Genomic DNA, 19,627 nt, shown 5'->3' with positions numbered 1-19,627 from the left:
GTATATTGTTGTGTAATAATGTTTTGAATGTTGAAAGTGATTCTTTTTTAAAATAAATGTTGATTTATTTAACTTTGCACCTTCGATTGAAACTTATTAAAAACATATGCAATCTTGATAAATCACAGTGCGTATGCTATTTTAATCTATTTACATTTTCTCCTCCCAGTATCATGCAAAATAGTATGTAAACGCTATATCTTGCATATTGCTTGAGACAAACTTATTAACTGATAAGGGCTATTTTCACATTTGAAAGATAGTTAATAAATTGGGTTGTAGTGTTCTTACTGTCCTATGAGGTTTGCATACACTACATGTAATGCTCTAGTATATCCGGCCCAAACACTCCATCCAAATGCTCCTGGCCCGGCCCCTCAGTCAAATTTTAGAACCCATTGTGGCCCGCGAGCCAAAAAGTTTGCCCACCCCTGATCTAGTATCTATATGAAAAGAAAAAATACAATGTTGCGTCTGCTTCAATGACAAAATAAGGACGAGCAAAAAGACGTTTACATATCAGAAAGTGTATTCAAAAACATGGTAAACTTCATATCATATCATCACCTAATATGGCCCACTGGGAAAATCCAATTGATTTAAGATCATAAAAGCTTCTACCTTCCGTGTTATCAGTGGCTGGTTTGGGTTGAGGCTCACAGCTTCCCACTCATCGTCTGCTTCCATCTCGATACTGCTGAAGTCTCTCCGAAGATCTTGAGACAGACTTGAACTGATGGTGCAGAACATAACATTTACCTTTGAGCACATCACTGTGAGTATGTGACAGTTGATAAAGGGTGTTTTTGTGTCAACACCTTTTTGTGCTGGCCTCAGCAAGATGCAAAGCCTCTTCGGCAGTCTCTCTTCGGTACCGTTCATCTGCCAGACTCCGCTGTACCTCAAGAAGCCTAAATGCGGAGCAAAGTAACATCTACAGTCAGAGTCAAGAACCCTTTTGACAGCGCTACATAGAAGTAGTATGGAGGATTACTTGTGCTACATTTGAAAAACTACGTATATCTACAAAATAGTTGAGGTGGAGCATTCATGTACTCAACTGCGGCTAGGGTGAGGCATGTATGGATGGATGGGTTTGTGGTTGGCGGGGAATTGAGTGGATGGATGGATGTGGTATGCCTGGTACAAAACATGCTGGCTTGTCAAGTTTGGCTGTTGTTCGCCCAAGGATGACTGCTTGATCTAGACTAGGGGTGTCCAAACTACGGCCCGCGGGCCAACTGCGGCCCGCGGTCCAGTTTTTATTGGCCCGCAGCAAATTCTGAAAACATAAAAGCGTTTGACGTCCCAAAAATTCTCAGCCTTCTTGGTGTTAATGACTTGCTTGAAGCACTAGGGAATTGAGTTACCATTCTCTGTGGCTGATTGGTACATTGGCTAGTGCTCTGTGCTAAGAACCAAACAAAACACCAGGTACGATTCCCAAGTTGTGCGGAAAGTAGCACGTAAGTTTTTTTTCCCCCCATCTTAAGGGAATGATGATTGACGGACTGACTGACTGAGAAGCCATGATGGAAACACTTTCAAAATAACGAGGACGGAGGGACGGACAATTCTATTATGAATAAGGACGTGTTTGTAAATAAAAACAATTATTTGGTTAGTTTTGCAAATTTTGTTTGCTGTTTTTAAATGTGTGTGTTTTTTAATTTGTTTTTGCAATTACTTCTTTTGTCTGTTTAGATATTTCTTTCTGTGCATTGAACTTCAGGGCCACTGTAATCATTGGTGATGTGACCTCACCTTTCTCTGAGCTGGTCAACTTCAATTGTTTGAGCAACAACTGTGCTGTTCTTTTCTTGAGGACCTCCGGGAGCCACCTGTGCTTCAACTGCACCCTAAAAGACCATACTACAATACTACAATTGTTTTCAGATTCAAAACAGCTTTAGCTAAAAATATAAAGTGGGAATTGCACAAACACTCAATTAATAGCCACCATGAGCATAATCTAAAAGCAGCAATGTAAATTACTGTGGTCACTCTCACTTGACCCATTGGCAGAAAATCTAACTGGCAATTTACTATAGAGACATTTTCAAAACTTGAAGATGAAAGATGTTAGGGTTTGCAGAATATCTTCATCGTATGATTATGTTGGAATATAACCTGTAATAATTTAACTAGCTTGTCCTGTCTAGACAAAAGTAGTTGACCAAAGTGCTAAGATCTTTTCAACTGATTGACCAAAGTGCTAAGATCTTTTCAATTTATTGACTAGCTGCAGAGAAAGCAATCAAAGTTGCTTTGTTTACAGAAAGTCGTAAAAGGCCCCCTGCTATGCTTTGATCAGCAGGGGAGCGTCTTCACCCTATCCTGTGTGTTCCCACCCCCCCACTTTCAACCCCACTCTGTTTCTCTCAATAAATAAGCACCTGACGAGGCCTGAGTCAGACCTCCATTCGACCATCGCTGTAAGCACAGCTATGAATGGACTCTCCGCCTGCAGGTGTTTGAAATGACTTGCTTGACTCCAGTGTGGTTCTTGCAAAATAAGTTAGAGTGAGCACCACCCTAACATTTTGGTACCGAAACCCGGGACCCTCATACCCGCCATCTGGCTGACGGAGGAGGACGTGCTGCATTGTCGACAAGCCAGCGTCCTTTAGGGGGACCTGGAAAAGAAAGTCCTGGGAAGAGAATTTCTTTGCTGGGCCAGCATCTTAGGTCTGCCTTCGTCTGCCAGAGGTGGATTGACGGGTTCCGGCAATGCAACGGACCAGGGGTCAGGTAAGTTAAAAAATTGTGTGGTTGTGAAACGCGTAAAGGGTGCACGGGAGACAGCTTGGGTTCAAGTCCCAGAGGAAGGAACAGGCTAAGAAAAGCAGAGCTTCTTTTTCGTCCATCGAAGAAGTGTGTAGATTCTTCTTTGTCTGTTTTTCCAAGCTGAGGGATCTGGCTTGGGTTAGAGTCCCAGTGGAATGAACGTGCTAAGAAACACGGAGCTTCTTTTTTGTTAGTCAAAGAAGAGTGTAGATTTTTCTTTGTACGTTTTCCGCCCAAAGAACAGCTTGGGTTCAAGTCCCAGTGGAAGGAACGGGCTAAGAAAAAACAGAGCTTCTTTTTCTTAATTGAAGGAGGGCGTAGATTCTTTTTTTTGTCCGTTCTTCCAAGCTGTGTTGGAGGGTTTTACACCCATCTTGGATAGGCCTAAAAACAAAAAGCGTTGGTGTTTGTGTGGTTGAGAGTGCGACTGGTAGGATAAATTGACTGCAGAGAGGATTTTGTGAAAGGTCAATTTAAACCTGCATTGAGGATCCTCAAAGAAAAAAAAGACAGAATGTAAAAAAATGTATAAATTGTATAAACCTTGTCAGGTTCAAAATCAGCAAAAGGATCAGCAGACAAAACCAGTGAGGCAGAATGTTGAGTCTTTTCTCGCGAGGAGTGCAACCAGACTTACAGCAGTCCAGAAAACACTAAAGATCTGTCACACCCCTCGCTCTTTTTATTTCGGGATGCCCTACCTACAATGTGAGACCAGCCCCTAACAGGTGGGGGGGAAAGCATGGCCTAGTCTCATGAGAAAATAAAGGAGCGCAAGGACATAAACAAGTATTCTATGTGAAACAAGTAGTTACAGACAGGACGCCATGGGAAAGGAGTGCAAGGACAGAATGCCATGTGCAGACATCAACAGAGTAGATTGAGCTATCAGCAACTTTCTTGGATTCCCAGAGGTGTAGAAGGTCAGGAAGCCCCAGACAGCATCGTATGACTTGTTGTGGACTGGTGGACGTCTGCAAGGCGAAACAGCAAGCATTCTGCGCAATAACTTATTAATAAGTACTCATTAGGGAACGCATGATAACATATATATACAATTTATCTAACAATTCCCCCCTGTTTATCATAAGTTCCCGGAGACCAACCCATCACCCATATGGCCACTTCAAAAAGATTTTCAGCCACAGGGATCACAATTCGCAGGAACCAACTTACACACGGGAGGAAACTGAGTCACAATCGGCAAAGCCCGGGTCAGAAAACAAATCGGACAAGTTTACCACAACAGATTCGCTGACCGGGCCGTCAATAGAGAAGGAACCCCCGTCGACCGAAAGGTCATCCCTTAGGAGCAACGGGAAAGTCTCAGCTGGTGGAGAGATAGCAGCCGTAATTAGCCTGTTAAATAGGGATCGGAGACAAGGGATGCAACAACATCCACACAAGGTCAAAATGGCAGAGAAAACGGCAACGGAGACCAGGGCAGAGGAAACCAGGGTGCGGTACTTTCCGAACACGTTCAACCAGTTGGCCCAAACCTCCGTGTTCACTCCACTGTGCTCCTTCATCTTCCCACTCAAGGCCCGCAGGCCCTCAAGGGCCTGGGACAGGCTTCCGTCGGCCGCAGTGTTATTTGGAATAAAAGTGCAACATTGCACACCGAACATGGCGCAGACACCGCCCTCTCTTGAGAGTAGCATGTCAAGGGCCATTCGATTCTGGAAAGCCATGAGGGAAGTAGCGGCCAGTTGGGAGTGGACCGCCTTGAAACCCGCCTCGGTCCAGTTTCCAAGCCTCTGCACGTTGTAATGGACGTAGTTAATCCTGTCAACATTTTTGTTAAGAGTACACCACCAACACAGGGCGGATTCAAAACCAGCTGCTATCTGATTCACCAGCTTATACTCATCCGGCACTCCCCTAGGAACACCAATGGCGTCGATGTAGGTTGGATTAGCTGTGCCCCGCCATTCGGCGTCTCGTTTCGTTCTCGGCCAGAATTTGGGCACTACGGACTTAGCAAAAGACGTTAGATCATAAGAGGACATCGGTATCAAATAAACAGGTAGCAATAGGGTTACCAAAGCGCAAATTCCAGCGCTGTTGAAAGGCAACCTATCATAAAGTTTGTTACTATTACACCAAAACCAAATATCACAACGAGCAATGGGCAAAAAAGGGGCCCCGATTTATCAAAGTCACTCGTTTAGCAAAGAACACAGCCTCGTCACTGGAACCAGAGGGCCAATACCCTCGCATTTGCGTGGTGACAAGGGTGCCCCAGCCGGTGTTAACCGGGTGGCCAGTTAAATACCACCAATACCCGAGCCATCTATCTCCAGTAGTGGGGCGACCATTACGAAACCCTTTCAAACTTTTCAAAGGTAAAATAATAGAAGAAGATGTGTTAGGAGCCACAGTAAACATTAATGAGTTATTATAAGCCCAAGACAAAAGCCATGGTACACAGGTTGGAACACGGACGGCTCCTGGAACACAAACAACATGACCAAAAGGGGATTTAGTGTCGCGCTTATGTCTAGCAAGTTCTCCCCATGAGCCACATCGACTAGAATTAGCGTTAGCAGTCGCCTGAGAGAATAATGTGCGAGGCTCATGGTACTCTATCCCTCCAGATAAAGTAACCCCCGGAAAAAATATAATGGTAACACAAACCAGCAAAAACAACCAAAAGCACATGGTAGACTTCGCGCAGGCTACAGCCCGATTAAAGCACTCACCAAATGACTCTCTGATGCTCATGTTTTGGATCTCCCCAGAGTCAACACCCTGAGCTTCGGGTTGGTGTCTTGGAATTCTTCTGCTAGCTTTCGTGTCAACCCTGGATCTTGACACCAGGATCAGGCACTATTACCAGACTTTGCTCACCTTCCGTACTTAGGTTGGGTCTGCGGAGATCACTTTTTTACAATGAGTTAAATGAATCCACGTGTTGCGTTCGGCTATTTTTAAAGCATTAGGTGTCGTGAGTAGTACCAAAAAGGGACCTTCCCACTTGGGTGAATGCCAATTCTTCCTCTTGATACTCCTGATCAAAACCCAGTCTCCCGGTACCACTTTGGGGTCTTCCTGCAGAGAAATGGGTTCATCATCAGTGTTATTGGTTAGATTCTTTTGACGTTCCAACATTTTTCTCATGTAATCAGCTAACGTGGCTTCCTCGGGGATCTCCCATGTGTTTTTGAACTGAGGAAGCCTGTAAGGTCTCCCAAACATAGTTTCATAAGGAGTTAGCCCTGTTGTACTTGTAATATTTATGTACATTTTAACCAGGTCTAAACACTGAGTCCACGGTCGTTTTGTTTCTTCCATACATTTCTTTAATCTGTTTTTTATAGACTGGTTCGCTCTCTCAACCAGGCCAGCGGATTGCGGTCTGTATGAACAATGGTTCTTTACATCTATGTGGAACATTCTCCCAATGTTATGCACTATTTGATTTACAAAATGTGGACCATTGTCGCTATAAATTGTTTCTGGAATACCGTACCTTGGAATGATGTCTTTGCATAAGGCTTTTGCCACTGTGAGTGCATCTGCATGTTTGGTAGGAAATATTTCTACCCATTTAGAAAATGCGTCTATTATGACCAATCAATATTCTTTCCCTTCACATTTATGTAATTGGATATAATCCATATGTATTGTCTGAAACGGGCACAATGGAGTCGGGAATTTCCCTCTCTGAGGTCTTAAATTGCCTTGTGGGTTATGTTTAGCACAGATCAAACACGCTCTGCAAAATCGTTGTGAAAAAGCGGCAAAGCCGTATGTTGTATAAATAGCCTCGACTTGTTTCACCATACCTCCCGCCGAGACATGGGTGACCCCGTGACTTGAAATAGCAGCCCATTTGAACAAGCTACGAGGCAAGACAGGTTTGCCCAAAGGTCACACAAAAAGACCATCGGTGTTTTTAGTTGCACCCCGCTTTTCCCAAGAGAGTCGTTCCTGGGAGGGGCTCTGAGACTGCATGTCAAGCAACACATCAGGGGAGATGTGTGACATTGAATCATGAGCCGTGAGAGACGAGAGGACATGAAGCAGGCCTTCCGCAGCGGCCTTAGCGGATTTGTCAGCAAAAGCATTACCGAGAGAAACAGGATCAGAGCCCGCAGTGTGAGCAGCACACTTGCAAACCGCTACCTTCAAAGGCAGCTGGACAGCATCCAAAAGTTGAGTTAGTATAGCGGAATGGGAGACGGGCTTCCCTGTAGAAGTTATCATGCCACGGTTGCTCCACTGCTGAGCAAAAACATGCACTGTAGCAAAAGCATACTGACTATCAGTCCAGATAGTGACGGACTTGTTTGCAAACAATTTGCAGGCCCCAGTCAAAGCAATGAGCTCAGCGGCCTGTGCCGACATATTGGATGGCAGTTTAGCAGCCTCCAAAACCACGTCGGCAGTAACAATGGCATACCCAGTAAGGGTCACACCAGACTCATTCTTCTTAGAAGACCCATCAACAAAAACCACATGACCATCTGGCAGAGGCGTATCTTCCAAATCAGGCCGAGCCTTTGCAATCTGTTGGGCAGCATCGACACAATCATGGAATTCGCCATCGTCAGGAAGGGGAATGAGAGTGGCAGGATTGAGTGTCGTGCATCTTTCAACGGTCAGATGCGGCTGAGACAGCAACGTAGCCATGCAAGAAAGATGACGCGCAGGCGACAGAAAGGTCATATTAGTCTGTAGCAGAAGAGCCGAGACAGCATGAGGAACTTTCAGTGTTAAAGGATGAAATAACACAACACCAGCACTGCTCTCCACAGCCATGGAGGCTGCCACCACGGCCCTCACGCATGGTGGGAGAGCACATGCAACACTGTCCAGTTTAGAGGAATAAAAAGCAATAGGACGCAATTTTGAGCCATGTGATTGGAGCAAAACAGAGGTCATGTAATGACCTTTGCAGTCAACAGTCTGGACAAACACCTTATCATAGTTGGGTAAGGCTAGAGTGGAGCTGGAGACCAAAGCCTGTTTGATCAAAACAAAAGCATCCTCGGCTTCAGGAGTCCATTTTAAGTGAGCGGACATTGAGATGTCTTCCACATACATCAATTTGGACAGAGGAGCAACAATTTGGGCATAATCAAGTATCCAGTTTCTACAATAACCTGTGAGACCCAAAAAAGACATCATTTGCTTCTTTGTTAGTGGCTTAGGAGCTTGTAAAATAGAGGCTTTTCTGCTTTCAATTATGGATCGACCTTGGGAACTTAGATTGTGGCCTAGATACTTAATTTCAGCAGACCACAGTTGAAGCTTGTTCTTGCTGACCTTGTGGCCTTCACTTGCCAAGTGATGCAGCACTGCAAGCGTGTCTTTTTGGCAAGAGGCAAAATCAGGAGATGCTATCAAAATGTCATCAACATAAAGCAAGATCTGACTTCCCATTGGCGGGACAAATTTAGCCATGCTGGCTGCCATCACCTGGGAGTAAATTGTCGGGCTTTCACAGTACCCTTGTGGTAACCTTGAAAAGGTGTACCTTGAGCCAGCATATGTAAACGCAAACCAAAACTGACTCTCTTTTGCAATAGGGACAGAGAAAAAAGCATTGCTAATGTCAATCACTGTGAAGATTTTCGCATCAGGTGTCAATGAATTCAACAAAGTATGCGGGTCAGGGACACAAGGTGCTCTCTGAATAACAGCATTGTTTACAGCTTGCAAGTCTTGCACCATTCTCCACCCCACAGAAGGGGGTGCCTTCTTTACAGGGAAAATTGGGGTATTGCAAGGAGAATCCGGGCAAGGAACGATGACACCTGCTTTTAATAAATCAGAAATAACAGGTGCTATACCCTGTAAGGCATCAGGTTTTAAAGGATACTGCCTCACACAAGGGCGGTATTCAGTTTTAGGTCTTATGACAACAGGAAGCGCACCTTTCACTAAACCAACGTCAGAAGGACCCGCAGACCAAAGATGACTTGGGACCTCAGCGAGGATGTGCTCGTCATCGGACGTCAACACATAATCTCAAGATGAGGGTGTTTGCTCAACACCAGGATCAGCGTGGATTCCACTAATGAATGACAAGGCTTTAGTCATATTTTGTTTGAAGAGCTTGGTGGAAGGACTGTAAAAGGAGTCAGGATTAACCTGAGTCCAGTCAGAAGCTGCCAAGGCATCACCAGCCATAAATCCTAAACTCTGCCAGGCTGCGGTGTGAGGCCTGTAGAGAGAGATGTGGAGCGGAGTGGGAGACACGTGTAACTTCTGCACAGCAGGGGGAGCCGCTTGTATGACTACACAAGCACGGCTCTCACCATCGTGCAGAAGGAAAGAAGTTGTCAAGGTGGCAGGTGTAGCAGCCTCAAGCATGTTCTCGTAGTTGTGATCAGGACCCGGTGTGTCTTTATGCCACATAGTTATGTGTAGTTGATTGGCTTCCATTGCTTGTTCAGGGCAGCGCAAAAGGGTGGCCACACGGGCCAAAAGAGGGGAACCAAATTCCATCACTTCTGCGTCAGCCAAATCCAATGAATAAAAATAGTAGCAGTGAAATTGGCCAAATATCTGTAACTGGTGTCGCCTTTTGACAGCAATTTGACCATTAAGAGACACAAGGGAAAGCCCAAGGGCAGTGAGAGCGTCTCTACCTAGCAAATTAATAGTGATGATCCTTTAACAAAAAACACGGTGCCCATTTTCCCCTTCTCTTTTGCTTTTTTTTGCATTGACAACTTTTTCGGCGTGTATAGCATGATCAATGAACTGTGGCAAGGTAGATGTCGGGAAAGTGATCATATGTTTAGTGATCCAGCTCTGGATTGCTGGTCGCGAATTTGCATGTAGAGCGTTTTTGAGTTGTTGGTCATAAACATCAGATCCATGCTCCAAGCCACTATTGGCCTTGAACACTCTCTCGAGTCTGTGCCTAAAGTCTTCAAACAACTCATCTTCTTTTTGTTTGGTTCGGCCAATGTCTGTGTAATTTGCTCTACGTTCAAATTTTATTTTGATCCTGCCCAATAGTTGGTCAATTTCTCTTTGTAATGGCACCCCGTTACATTCCAATGGACGGCCCCGGGAATCAAAGGGATCCCAGGTGCCTTTAACGCTTGCCCAATGTTTGGTTAAAGATGCCATAAAAACCTGTTGTACTTCATCGCCTCTCAAATTGTATGAAGCAATGAGTTGTCTCATGTCGGTACAATATTGATCAACATCTTCAGTGGGCAACGCTATACCCTCAATTGCTGATTTTATATCAGCGTGGGTCCATGTTCTGTATACTAAAATTGTGGGTCCTCCCTCATCATGAGGATTTGCCACTTCAATCATCGGGTATGCGTCTGCGTCAGCCGAAGGAACCAACTTAGCACGGCCCCGCGTCAACACACCACGAGCACGGCTCCGCGTCAACACACCACGAGCAGAAGCACCATACTCAGGAGGATGATTTGTGCTTGGTAATTTGGGGTACAGAGACGGGAAAATTGGTTCACTTTGGCGTGCTGCAATCTCCGTCTTTATAGATTGATCATTTTTTTTTCATCCTCATTCATCGCATCGTCAGCTTTGGCCTTCAAGCGAGCCCGCGCTGACACTGTCTCATCATCCTCCTGCCTGTGCAACAACAAGTTCTTTTTTATCTTTCCTCCGTCTTCCTTATCTCTCAGTCTTTCTCTTATCTGCCCACATTTTCTCTTCTCAGCCTCCAATTCCCATTTTACTATTAGATGATATCCGACGTTATTCCTCTTTACACCACATCTAGCATCAATCGATTGCTTTAGGTTATTCAACGAATTTGTTTTCAGCTGACCGTCAAATTTGTAATCGGTTATCCATTTGTCAAGATATTTTACATTTTCGGGGTCAACTTCTTCCATCAATGTCCAATCTTTGCATTTCAATTCATGTCGGGGCAGCGGCTTTTGCTTGCTATTTGCTGTCCCCATGATTTATTTGTTTAGTTTACGGATTTGGCAATTTGAATGGCACCCGCAGTGTCCTAAAGCCAATTTAGTTCACAGGACAGTGGATAAATGTTCGATGTGTGGTGGGTCTCCGGAGGAAACGGAGAATCCTTGCTTTCGTCCACACAAAGCCACTGTTTACACTCCTGCGTGTTTATACAGAGGACTCAAACCTCAAATCAGAGCTCAAATGAGGTCACTCTCAGTCAAACCATACACACGCACACACACACACAATGCGCATTCCTATCGTCTCACAGGCAAGCAGGGGAGCCCGCCCTCCAGTGGATTTTAACAACTCTTTAACCTTCCTATTGTGTAAGGAAAACTTATCTTTACCTTTTTCCCAAAGTAAATATAAAACCTATCTTTTCACGGAGAAAGAAGCCAAACCAGCTAAACAAGGGATAAGGAAAACCCACCACAGATGGCAGCAGAAAACTAACACAGTAGGAAGGTTAGTGAGGAGGCCCCACCACACCTCAGCGGGATTTAACTGCTCCAACTACCTGTACTTCTTTATTTCTTTAGAAAACAGAGGAGTCTGCCCTCCTGTGGAATTTAACTGACGTTTACGTCAGGGGACTCCAGCATCCCATACAGAATTTAACTGTCTCTAAATATGCACTTGATAGGGTCTAGAATTGTCAAGGTTTCAAGTGACCTCTTGCCACTACACTTCCATTCCTTTCAACAGAATCAACATTCATACTCACAGTCCGCTGGGCCTTTCCCTCGGACGATCTCGTCAACCACTCCGGCGTCCAGCTGACTGATCGAGACAGCCCCGTGAAAAGGGTTTCCTTTCTATGCCTTGGCCAAGGACTTGTCCTGCGTCGAAAAGTCAGCCGGAACCCGAAGTAGGTCTATTGAGATCCCGGACGAGCCCCCAAAAATCTGTCAGGTTCAAAATCAGCAAAAGGATCAGCAGACAAAACCAGTGAGGCAGAATGTTGAGTCTTTTCTCGCGAGGAGTGCAACCAGACTTACAGCAGTCCAGAAAACACTAAAGATCTGTCACACCCCTCGCTCTTTTTATTTCGGGATGCCCTACCTACAATGTGAGACCAGCCCCTAACAGGTGGGGGGGAAAGCATGGCCTAGTCTCATGAGAAAATAAAGGAGCGCAAGGACATAAACAAGTATTCTATGTGAAACAAGTAGTTACAGACAGGACGCCATGGGAAAGGAGTGCAAGGACAGAATGCCATGTGCAGACATCAACAGAGTAGATTGAGCTATCAGCAACTTTCTTGGATTCCCAGAGGTGTAGAAGGTCAGGAAGCCCCAGACAGCATCGTATGACTTGTTGTGGACTGGTGGACGTCTGCAAGGCGAAACAGCAAGCATTCTGCGCAATAACTTATTAATAAGTACTCATTAGGGAACGCATGATAACATATATATACAATTTATCTAACAAACCTAAAATACCAAATTAAGATGGGAAATAGGAACGGTAGATCTCTAGCTCTTGAAGAGGATGAGAAGTTCATGGCGAGTAAATGTCTTAATTGTATGCAATACATGCCGAAGTGGAAGAAAAAGTATGGAGTAGAAGGGAAGTTGAAAGTTGAAGTGTGGAAGATAGTGGTTGATATTTTGGAGGAGAGTGTAGATAGGATGACAAAGGGACAGAAAAAGAAAAGGAAAGAGAGAGAGTTGAATTGTGCTAGAATGTGGTTGAAAGCTTCACAAGAGAGAAGAGAACAAATTCAAGAGACAAAAAATGGAAAGATTAAAAGTGATAAGACCACCATTCAATTAAGATTTGGAAAAGAATTCTGGGTGCACAGTGGCATCCCATTCGATGATGCAGCTGAGAGTGCTTATCAGCAACATCTTAGAAATGTGCTCCTCACTGTTTCACCCCCCGACTTAGGCAACTGGGTGAGGAAACACTTGGTGGAAGCAGGCACTGCTTGCGTTGTGACGATTGAGAAAGGCAAATGTTCTGATGTATTTCATCTAGATGATGGTAATGATATAGATGAAGCTACAACGGTCTTCTTCCGAAGTTCCCAAAAGGGCAGAGGAAGTCAGAGACCAACAACGCCGCAGGCCGCCATTCAATTCAAACTCCAGCTCAAATTTGGACTGTTGGAACTGTGGGAGACGGGGCCACTTGGCGAGAGTGTGTCGTCGTGTAAAACAATACCAATCAAAGGGTGGAGGAAGAGGCAGAGGAAAAGCCAAATTTTCAACATGTCAAGCTTCCCCACCCTTTTTGACCGCTCATGCTAATACAGAGACATTGTATGCTACATTTAATGGAAATTATTGATTGGTTGTGTTGTAAGATTATACAGACTTCTATATGCAAGCTGAATCTGAGAGATTGAGTTCTTTGAATTTGAAATCAAGGAGAAAATTCTGATTAATTTGCAAGCAGTTTTTTTTGTGTGGAGTTTTTTGGATTGGTGGATTCTTCTATCAGGAACCTTGAGTTGAAAATGGTATATGAATGTTGGGTGGAGAGCTTGGATGAATTGGGACCAATGTGATAGAAAGACTCCTTTTTGGAGGCTGTGTGAGATGCAAATGAGTATTGATGACTGAATGCCCGACTGAAGGGAAAATACAGGTTGAATGGTTGAAGTTGTTGGAGACTGCTATGGACAAGTAGTTGAGCGACTTTGAAGGAAGAATGATTTTGAGTAAGTTAGATGCTAGAAAGGAAAAAAAAAGAAACAAATACAAACAAAAGAAAAATAACGGTTGCTTTTGACGAGAGTTGCAAACAACAGACGAAGAACAGTCCTTGACCCGGCATTTGCGTTTGGCGGTCGTTGATGTGGTTCCACGACCTGCGTCTTGTCACAAGACTCTTGTGGTTTGTCATTTGTAACGTCTGGCTGTTGTGATCCTCCCAAAAATACATAAGTGATTTGTGCTTTTGTTGTTTGTTGTAATTGGTTAGTGGGAGGACTGCTGGAGCTTGCTCCTTCGGTGTCTCACCTGTGCCTACCTGCCTTCCATGGTCTCCACTTAGACTGGACTGTGGAGGGGGTAGTGTGGTATTGTGGTGTGAAAAGGGTGTAGGAGCCGGCTCCTGTGGTGATTGATATTGTAATTTGATTGTGGGGGAGACTGATGTAGGTGTGGGGCTCTGGACTCTGCGGGTAGCTGTTTGCTGGGTTGGCGCAAGTGGGGGACGACGGCATTGATTGGCCCAGTACTGGCCAGGCTGGGATAAATCAGTATGAAAATGCCGGGCCCCCCCCTCTTGCTTCCCTTGCTGTGGCTGCGCGCGGAGTGGGGTCGTACCCACTCCAGGGGTGTGCTGAGGGCGTGGTAGCAAGTAATATTGAAGCAGGGTGATGCCTAGGGAAGGTGTGACAATAGTTGCACGAAGGATAAAAGGCACTGAGGAAAGAAAAAAAAAGAAAAGAAAAGGGAAAAAGTACAACCAAAACGTCAAAAAAAAGTATGGCGTTTGCGCAGCGTAGTTTGTTGGTATTGTTTGTGAGCTGTGTCTCTGCTCTTTTTGTGTTGTCTGTGTGTTGTGTTATGTGTTAAAAGGATGAAATTTGCTAATATAGGTGCACTAAAGAATTTATTTATCTGTAGTATTTATCTCATGTTCTCCCCGGGCCCGCGTGGGTTTTCTCCGGGCACTCCGGTTTCCTCCCACATCCCAAAAACATGCTTGGTAGGCCGATTGAACACTCCAAATTGTCCCTAGGTGTGAGTGCGAGTGCAAATGGTTGTTTGTCTCTGTGTGCCCTGCGATTGGCTGGCAACCGGTTCAGGGTGTCCCCCGCCTACTGCCCGATGATGGCTGGGATAGGCTCCAGCACGCCCGCGACCCCAGTGGGGACTAAGCGGTACAGAAAATGGATGGATGGATGGATAGTATTTATCTGATTTGCACCGCAAAACAAAACCGATTTTGTTAAGATAGGAAGGAAAAATAAAAAAGCGAGCAATTTGTTTATGGGCAGAAACTGGTCCACGCTCCTTTAATGCCTAGCCTTGGTTAGACAAAATTTGAGAGATGGAAAGAACTTGCTTTCTGGAATTGGATGATGTACAATTATGAAATACCGACATTTCAAAGCTAAATTTAAAATTTGAGAATAAGAGAGCGATTGAGTTAGTTAAAGTTATGAAACTACAACAGTTAACTATTATATTACTTTACCAGCAGTTATTTTTTTTATTTTTTTTATTTGATAGGTGGATTGGGTTGTTACGTTGAGAAAGGAAAGGAAACGATACAAATGGGCAGCTGTATTGAGCCATGGTGTTGTCACGTGCCGTTGACACCTGGCTCAACAGGGGGGATGGAAGCTTTATACAACATATGAATTTGATTCATATTCAAAACGTTTATAAAAAAAAAAAATTGTAGAGCTTGTTTAACATGTGCTAAACACAATCCACAGAGTTATAATGCCTGGTCATAATAGATGCATTCTAAAAATGGATTGAATTGGCTTCAAAATAAACACTGAATGCCTTAACAGTGGCAAAAACGTTATGTAAAGAAATAATACCTTGTCAACGACTGCTGTAGATGTTAAAGGATGGAATCACTATCTCTAAAATGAATGTGGATAGTTTATTTTAGGTGACTATAAGAGTAACTGGTAAAATAAACAATTGATTGCCAATGGCAAAACAAGCTGCAAAGACAGGAAAAATAATGAATGTCATGTGTATGGGTTCACGACCAATTCTTTATGTTCACTGACCAGCTCAGTGGCCTAGTGGAAGAGTGTCCGCCCTGAGACTGGAAGGTTGTGGGTTCAAACCCCGGCCGGGTCATACCAAAGACTGTAAAAATGGGACCCATTGCCTCCCTGCTTGGCACTCAGCATTAAGGGTCGGAATTGGGGGGTTAGATCACCAACTGATTCCCGAGCGCGGCACCGCTGCTGTTCACTGCTCCCCTCTCCCCCAGGGGATGAATTAAAACCACACGGGGATGGGTCAAATGCAGAGGACAAATTTCACCACACCGAGGTGTGTGTGTGACGATCATTGGGACTTTAATCTTTAATGTTGTACCGTTGCCATTGATAAAAGATTGTGTGAAATCTGTCACGTCTACTGATTGTGAAATGTGCGACAGAGTGTTCTATATAATATCCGTTGAAGAAAAAAAAAAGAAAAGAAACCATTGCTTTTAGAGAATGTAGTCAACCAAAATTGTATATGTACCGACATGCCAAGATCTGGGAAAAAGCTGGAAAAAACAAAAACATAATATCTATAAATTTGAGAGGCGGCGATGATCTGACTGAAATTGATGCAATTAAAGTCCCCAGAGGAGTTCCTGATTAATAAGAATTAATTGACCAAATTGAAGCGGGATGGGAGTCCTCCATTTGCTGCTGGTGGACGATGAACAAGAATGTTGACAGGATAAATTACATCCATTGCAACATGCAGAAATTGGGCAAACTGACACAAGCGGGACTTGAGGCAGTGCACAAACAGCTAGCCACGCCTTCCCTAATGTCAATCCAGAACCGCAATGTTCAGGGAACAATGCTGCACCTTCATCCAGAATGACACCGCCCCTGATGGGAGCCTGACGAAGGTGATTGCAAGCTTGCAATCCCTCAACACGAGGATGAAAGAGCACAACAAGTGGATGACTGCTTTTGGGAAGTATAAAGTCATTGTGTCCTCAATTACTGCTATACTCATCTTGTGTGGATGTTGTTGTATTCCGTGTCTCCGTGCTCTGTTCAACCGTCTCATCACTACAGCAATATCGCCCATGGAAGACGAGATGGCCCGGGTATGCCTAATGTCTGAACGGCAGCATGTTGATGATAACGATGATGATGATGCAATTTTTGCACTTGAGTTTACAGGGTTTTTCCCAGATCTGTGTTTCCGAATGATGATGTCGCAACATTTATCTCTTTGGTGGAAATATTTGTGCGCATACTTGTGATCCGACAACTGAAAATCGAGAGAAGTGGTTGTTTTTGGTGATGTAAAAATTGAGCAAATATGTGATAAACAGGAGGGAAATGTTGGAATAATTTAAGTAAAGCCTTGTCATTTACAAGTTTATGGCTTTCCTTTTATCTAGGTTCTTTCTCTTTAGTGACAGGGATGTCTTTTGATCCCTGTCAGCCATATGTATCCTTCCTGTCCTTATGTTATCTGTGTGTTTTTGTTCCTGTAGGAGGCCTTTACTAACAATGAGCAGAGCTTATTTGCATAGGCGAAATTTTCTTATTTGGTTGAAAGAAACTTCATTCATTTTAGTTAACTGTAGGTTTGGTTCATAGATTGTTGTTGATCAGAACTGTTTTTCTTTGTTAAGTGTTAAACACAGTTTGAAGTAGTTGCGTACAAGTTATCCTATATTTACTCAATGTTTGTTTAAGGAACTGCATACCAGTTACCCTACATTTTACTTACATACTTAGCTAATCAACGTTGCTACAGACACAATCTTCCCTCCCTTTGGTGTAGCAACGCCTCTGTAACCAGGGCAACCAAAACAGTGATGAGAGGAGCAGAAGAAACATCTCAAATGACTAATGCAAAGGTTGCAGAAAAGGTGCTGTTTTTTGCTGTTCTCCGGACGTGCTGCTGTTCTTTCGGTGGTGGATCCAGATCGGGATTTGGTCAGCAAACTACTGCGGATACGGAAGCAAAGACCGAGGTCCAGATCACCCCAACGTTCTGGCTGAAGGTCCCAAGAAGGAGGGGGACGGAGCCTGCGTCGACTGGACCCTATAAATTGGTGGAGCACATCTCACATGCCGTCCGGCTGGCCGACAAAGGAGATTCGTGGTATCATCTGTCCCAGTAAAGGGTTCCTGCAAGGAACCAGATCAGCCATCAACAGTCCCCGCCCCCAGTACAAACAGGGGCAGAATAATCTCCTTCCCCCTTGGTGGCCAGGTAGTCCACCCTGAGCCACTGAAGACAACGACCACGCAGCAGATATTTCCAAGTTCTCCCCGGACGGAGCAGATCTGCGAAGGGGGTGAGAATCGTGCTCACCCTCCACCAGTGGGCGTGCCAAGCCCCCAACGGCTGAACAATCACGAGCAATTTTTATCTTGATTGATAACATTCTGGTCGCCTAAGGCAGAGGGACCGTGTAACTCTTTTCCTGCATTTAATCTGGCCGCAGGTTTTTAAATTACACACACAATCTGGACTGGAGTATTGAGGAAAAACCTCATCGTCACTGGAAGTTATTGCTTTCATTGTATTTTCTTACTTATGTTTGACTGATCGGGGTTGACATAATCATATGATAAAACAGGAGGGATATGTTAGGGTTTGCAGAATATCTTCATCGTATGATTATGTTGGAATATAACCTGTAATAATTTAACTAGCTTGTCCTGTCTAGACAAAAGTAGTTGACCAAAGTGCTAAGATCTTTTCAACTGATTGACTAGACGCAGAGGAAGCAATCAAAGTTGATTTGTTTACAGAAAGTCGTAAAAGGCCCCCTGCTATGCTTTGATCAGCAGGGGAGCGTCTTCACCCTATCCTGTGTGTTCCCACACCCCCACTTTCAACCCCACTCTGTTTCTCTCAATAAATAAGCACCTGACGAGGCCTGAGTCAGACCTCCATTCGACCATCGCTGTAAGCACAGCTATGAATGGACTCTCCGCCTGCAGGTGTTTGAAATGACTTGCTTGACTCCAGTGTGGTTCTTGCAAAATAAGTTAGAGTGAGCACCACCCTAACAAAAGACAATTCATAACGAGCGGCGTACACTATCTAAACAGAACAGTAAATACACGATCTTTTTGGGAAATGTTACCTGGGTCTGGCCTTGGCTTTCCAGCCAGCGGCATCGATTTTGGGTGTCCCTCAGGGTTTGGGACATAGCACTAAGCTGGGCGGTGACAGCACCCTTCTCCTCTATTGCTTGCTGTAGCTGTGGATGGGGACAAGAACATAAGAGGTTTGCCGCTCCGTTATTAATTCAGAAGACCAAACAATGTGCTGAAACATTTGCAGCACAACACAAAATGAAAAATATGGCAGGAAGGTTAGTTCACATTTGAAACATTAATATTATTCATATTTTATATCAGTTTATCAGTAAACCACCAATCATGTTACCCCTCCTAGCAATTAGAATAGTATGTAGAGGTGAGTTGTGTTGTGTCATTAACTGTTTCAAACCTTTGAGTTAAGTTGCTGAAAGTACTGGTCTCGTTGCTGGATGTCATACAAGCAGAGTTGCAGCTCTCTGTGCAGCTGGACCCTCTCTGCTTCCAATCGACTCACCGACTCTTCCATTTCCTTCTGGCTTACCGGATTCACCGTTTCCTAATGATTATCCACAAATATTAACGGTGATGAATGGTTAACCATATTGTTAGGGTTTGCAGAATATCTTCATCGTATGATTATGTTGGAATATAACCTGTAATAATTTAACTAGTTTGTCCTGTCTAGACAAAAGTAGTTGACCAAAGTGCTAAGATCTTTTCAACTGATTGACCAGACGCAGAGGAAGCAATCAAAGTTGCTTTGTTTACAGAAAGTCGTAAAAGGCCCCCTGCTATGCTTTGATCAGCAGGGGAGCGTCTTCACCCTATCCTGTGTGTTCCCACCCCCCCACTTTCAACCCCACTCTGTTTCTCTCAATAAATAAGCACCTGACGAGGCCTGAGTCAGACCTCCATTCGACCATCGCTGTAAGCACAGCTATGAATGGACTCTCCGCCTGCAGGTGTTTGAAATGACTTGCTTGACTCCAGTGTGGTTCTTGCAAAATAAGTTAGAGTGAGCACTACCCTAACACATATTAAAAAGTAAACTTGTAACAGAATAGAGGCCTTGTATTATTGAATCTCAAGGACAAAATAAAAACTTTCATTCAAATGTTGCAAGTGGTAAACTTCAGAAAGTCCCTCAATTTCCCATTATTGACTATCACAAATAGTCTAGGGATCAAGCTGGATGCATGA

The 19,627-nt window shown here is 44.2% G+C and overlaps 2 protein-coding genes and 1 long non-coding RNA gene across 3 annotated transcripts in view; 1 reads left to right on the top strand and 2 right to left on the bottom strand.

Moving 5' to 3' along the window:
- Window positions 1-19,402, top strand: part of LOC133152272 (uncharacterized) — a 29,529-nt gene extending 10,127 nt beyond the window's left edge. Inside the window, exon 2 of the long non-coding RNA XR_009714101.1 lies at window positions 17,151-19,402. This is a non-coding gene — a long non-coding RNA (uncharacterized LOC133152272). The remainder of the gene's footprint in view (window positions 1-17,150) is intronic.
- Window positions 1-19,627, bottom strand: part of si:ch211-220f16.2 (golgin subfamily B member 1) — a 125,681-nt gene that overhangs the window by 11,583 nt on the left and 94,471 nt on the right. Inside the window, exons 21-25 of the mRNA XM_061275715.1 lie at window positions 18,837-18,983; window positions 18,469-18,585; window positions 1,765-1,859; window positions 819-911; window positions 622-733 (exon numbers count right to left, since the gene is read on the bottom strand). Coding sequence (XP_061131699.1) covers window positions 622-733; window positions 819-911; window positions 1,765-1,859; window positions 18,469-18,585; window positions 18,837-18,983 — 564 coding nt within the window. The remainder of the gene's footprint in view (window positions 1-621; window positions 734-818; window positions 912-1,764; window positions 1,860-18,468; window positions 18,586-18,836; window positions 18,984-19,627) is intronic.
- Window positions 3,388-17,168, bottom strand: LOC133152269 (uncharacterized). Its single transcript, XM_061275734.1, has 2 exons — window positions 4,409-17,168; window positions 3,388-4,117 (listed from the first exon to the last, which is right to left on the bottom strand). Exon 1 carries the CDS (start codon window positions 8,464-8,466, stop codon window positions 6,661-6,663), a length of 1,806 nt encoding a protein of 601 aa, XP_061131718.1. The 5' UTR covers window positions 8,467-17,168; the 3' UTR covers window positions 3,388-4,117; window positions 4,409-6,660.

The sequence above is a fragment of the Syngnathus typhle genome, linkage group LG4 (genome assembly GCF_033458585.1).
Source record: "Syngnathus typhle isolate RoL2023-S1 ecotype Sweden linkage group LG4, RoL_Styp_1.0, whole genome shotgun sequence".
NCBI lineage: Eukaryota > Metazoa > Chordata > Actinopteri > Syngnathiformes > Syngnathidae > Syngnathus > Syngnathus typhle.
This window is presented reverse-complemented; position numbering and strand designations above follow the sequence as displayed.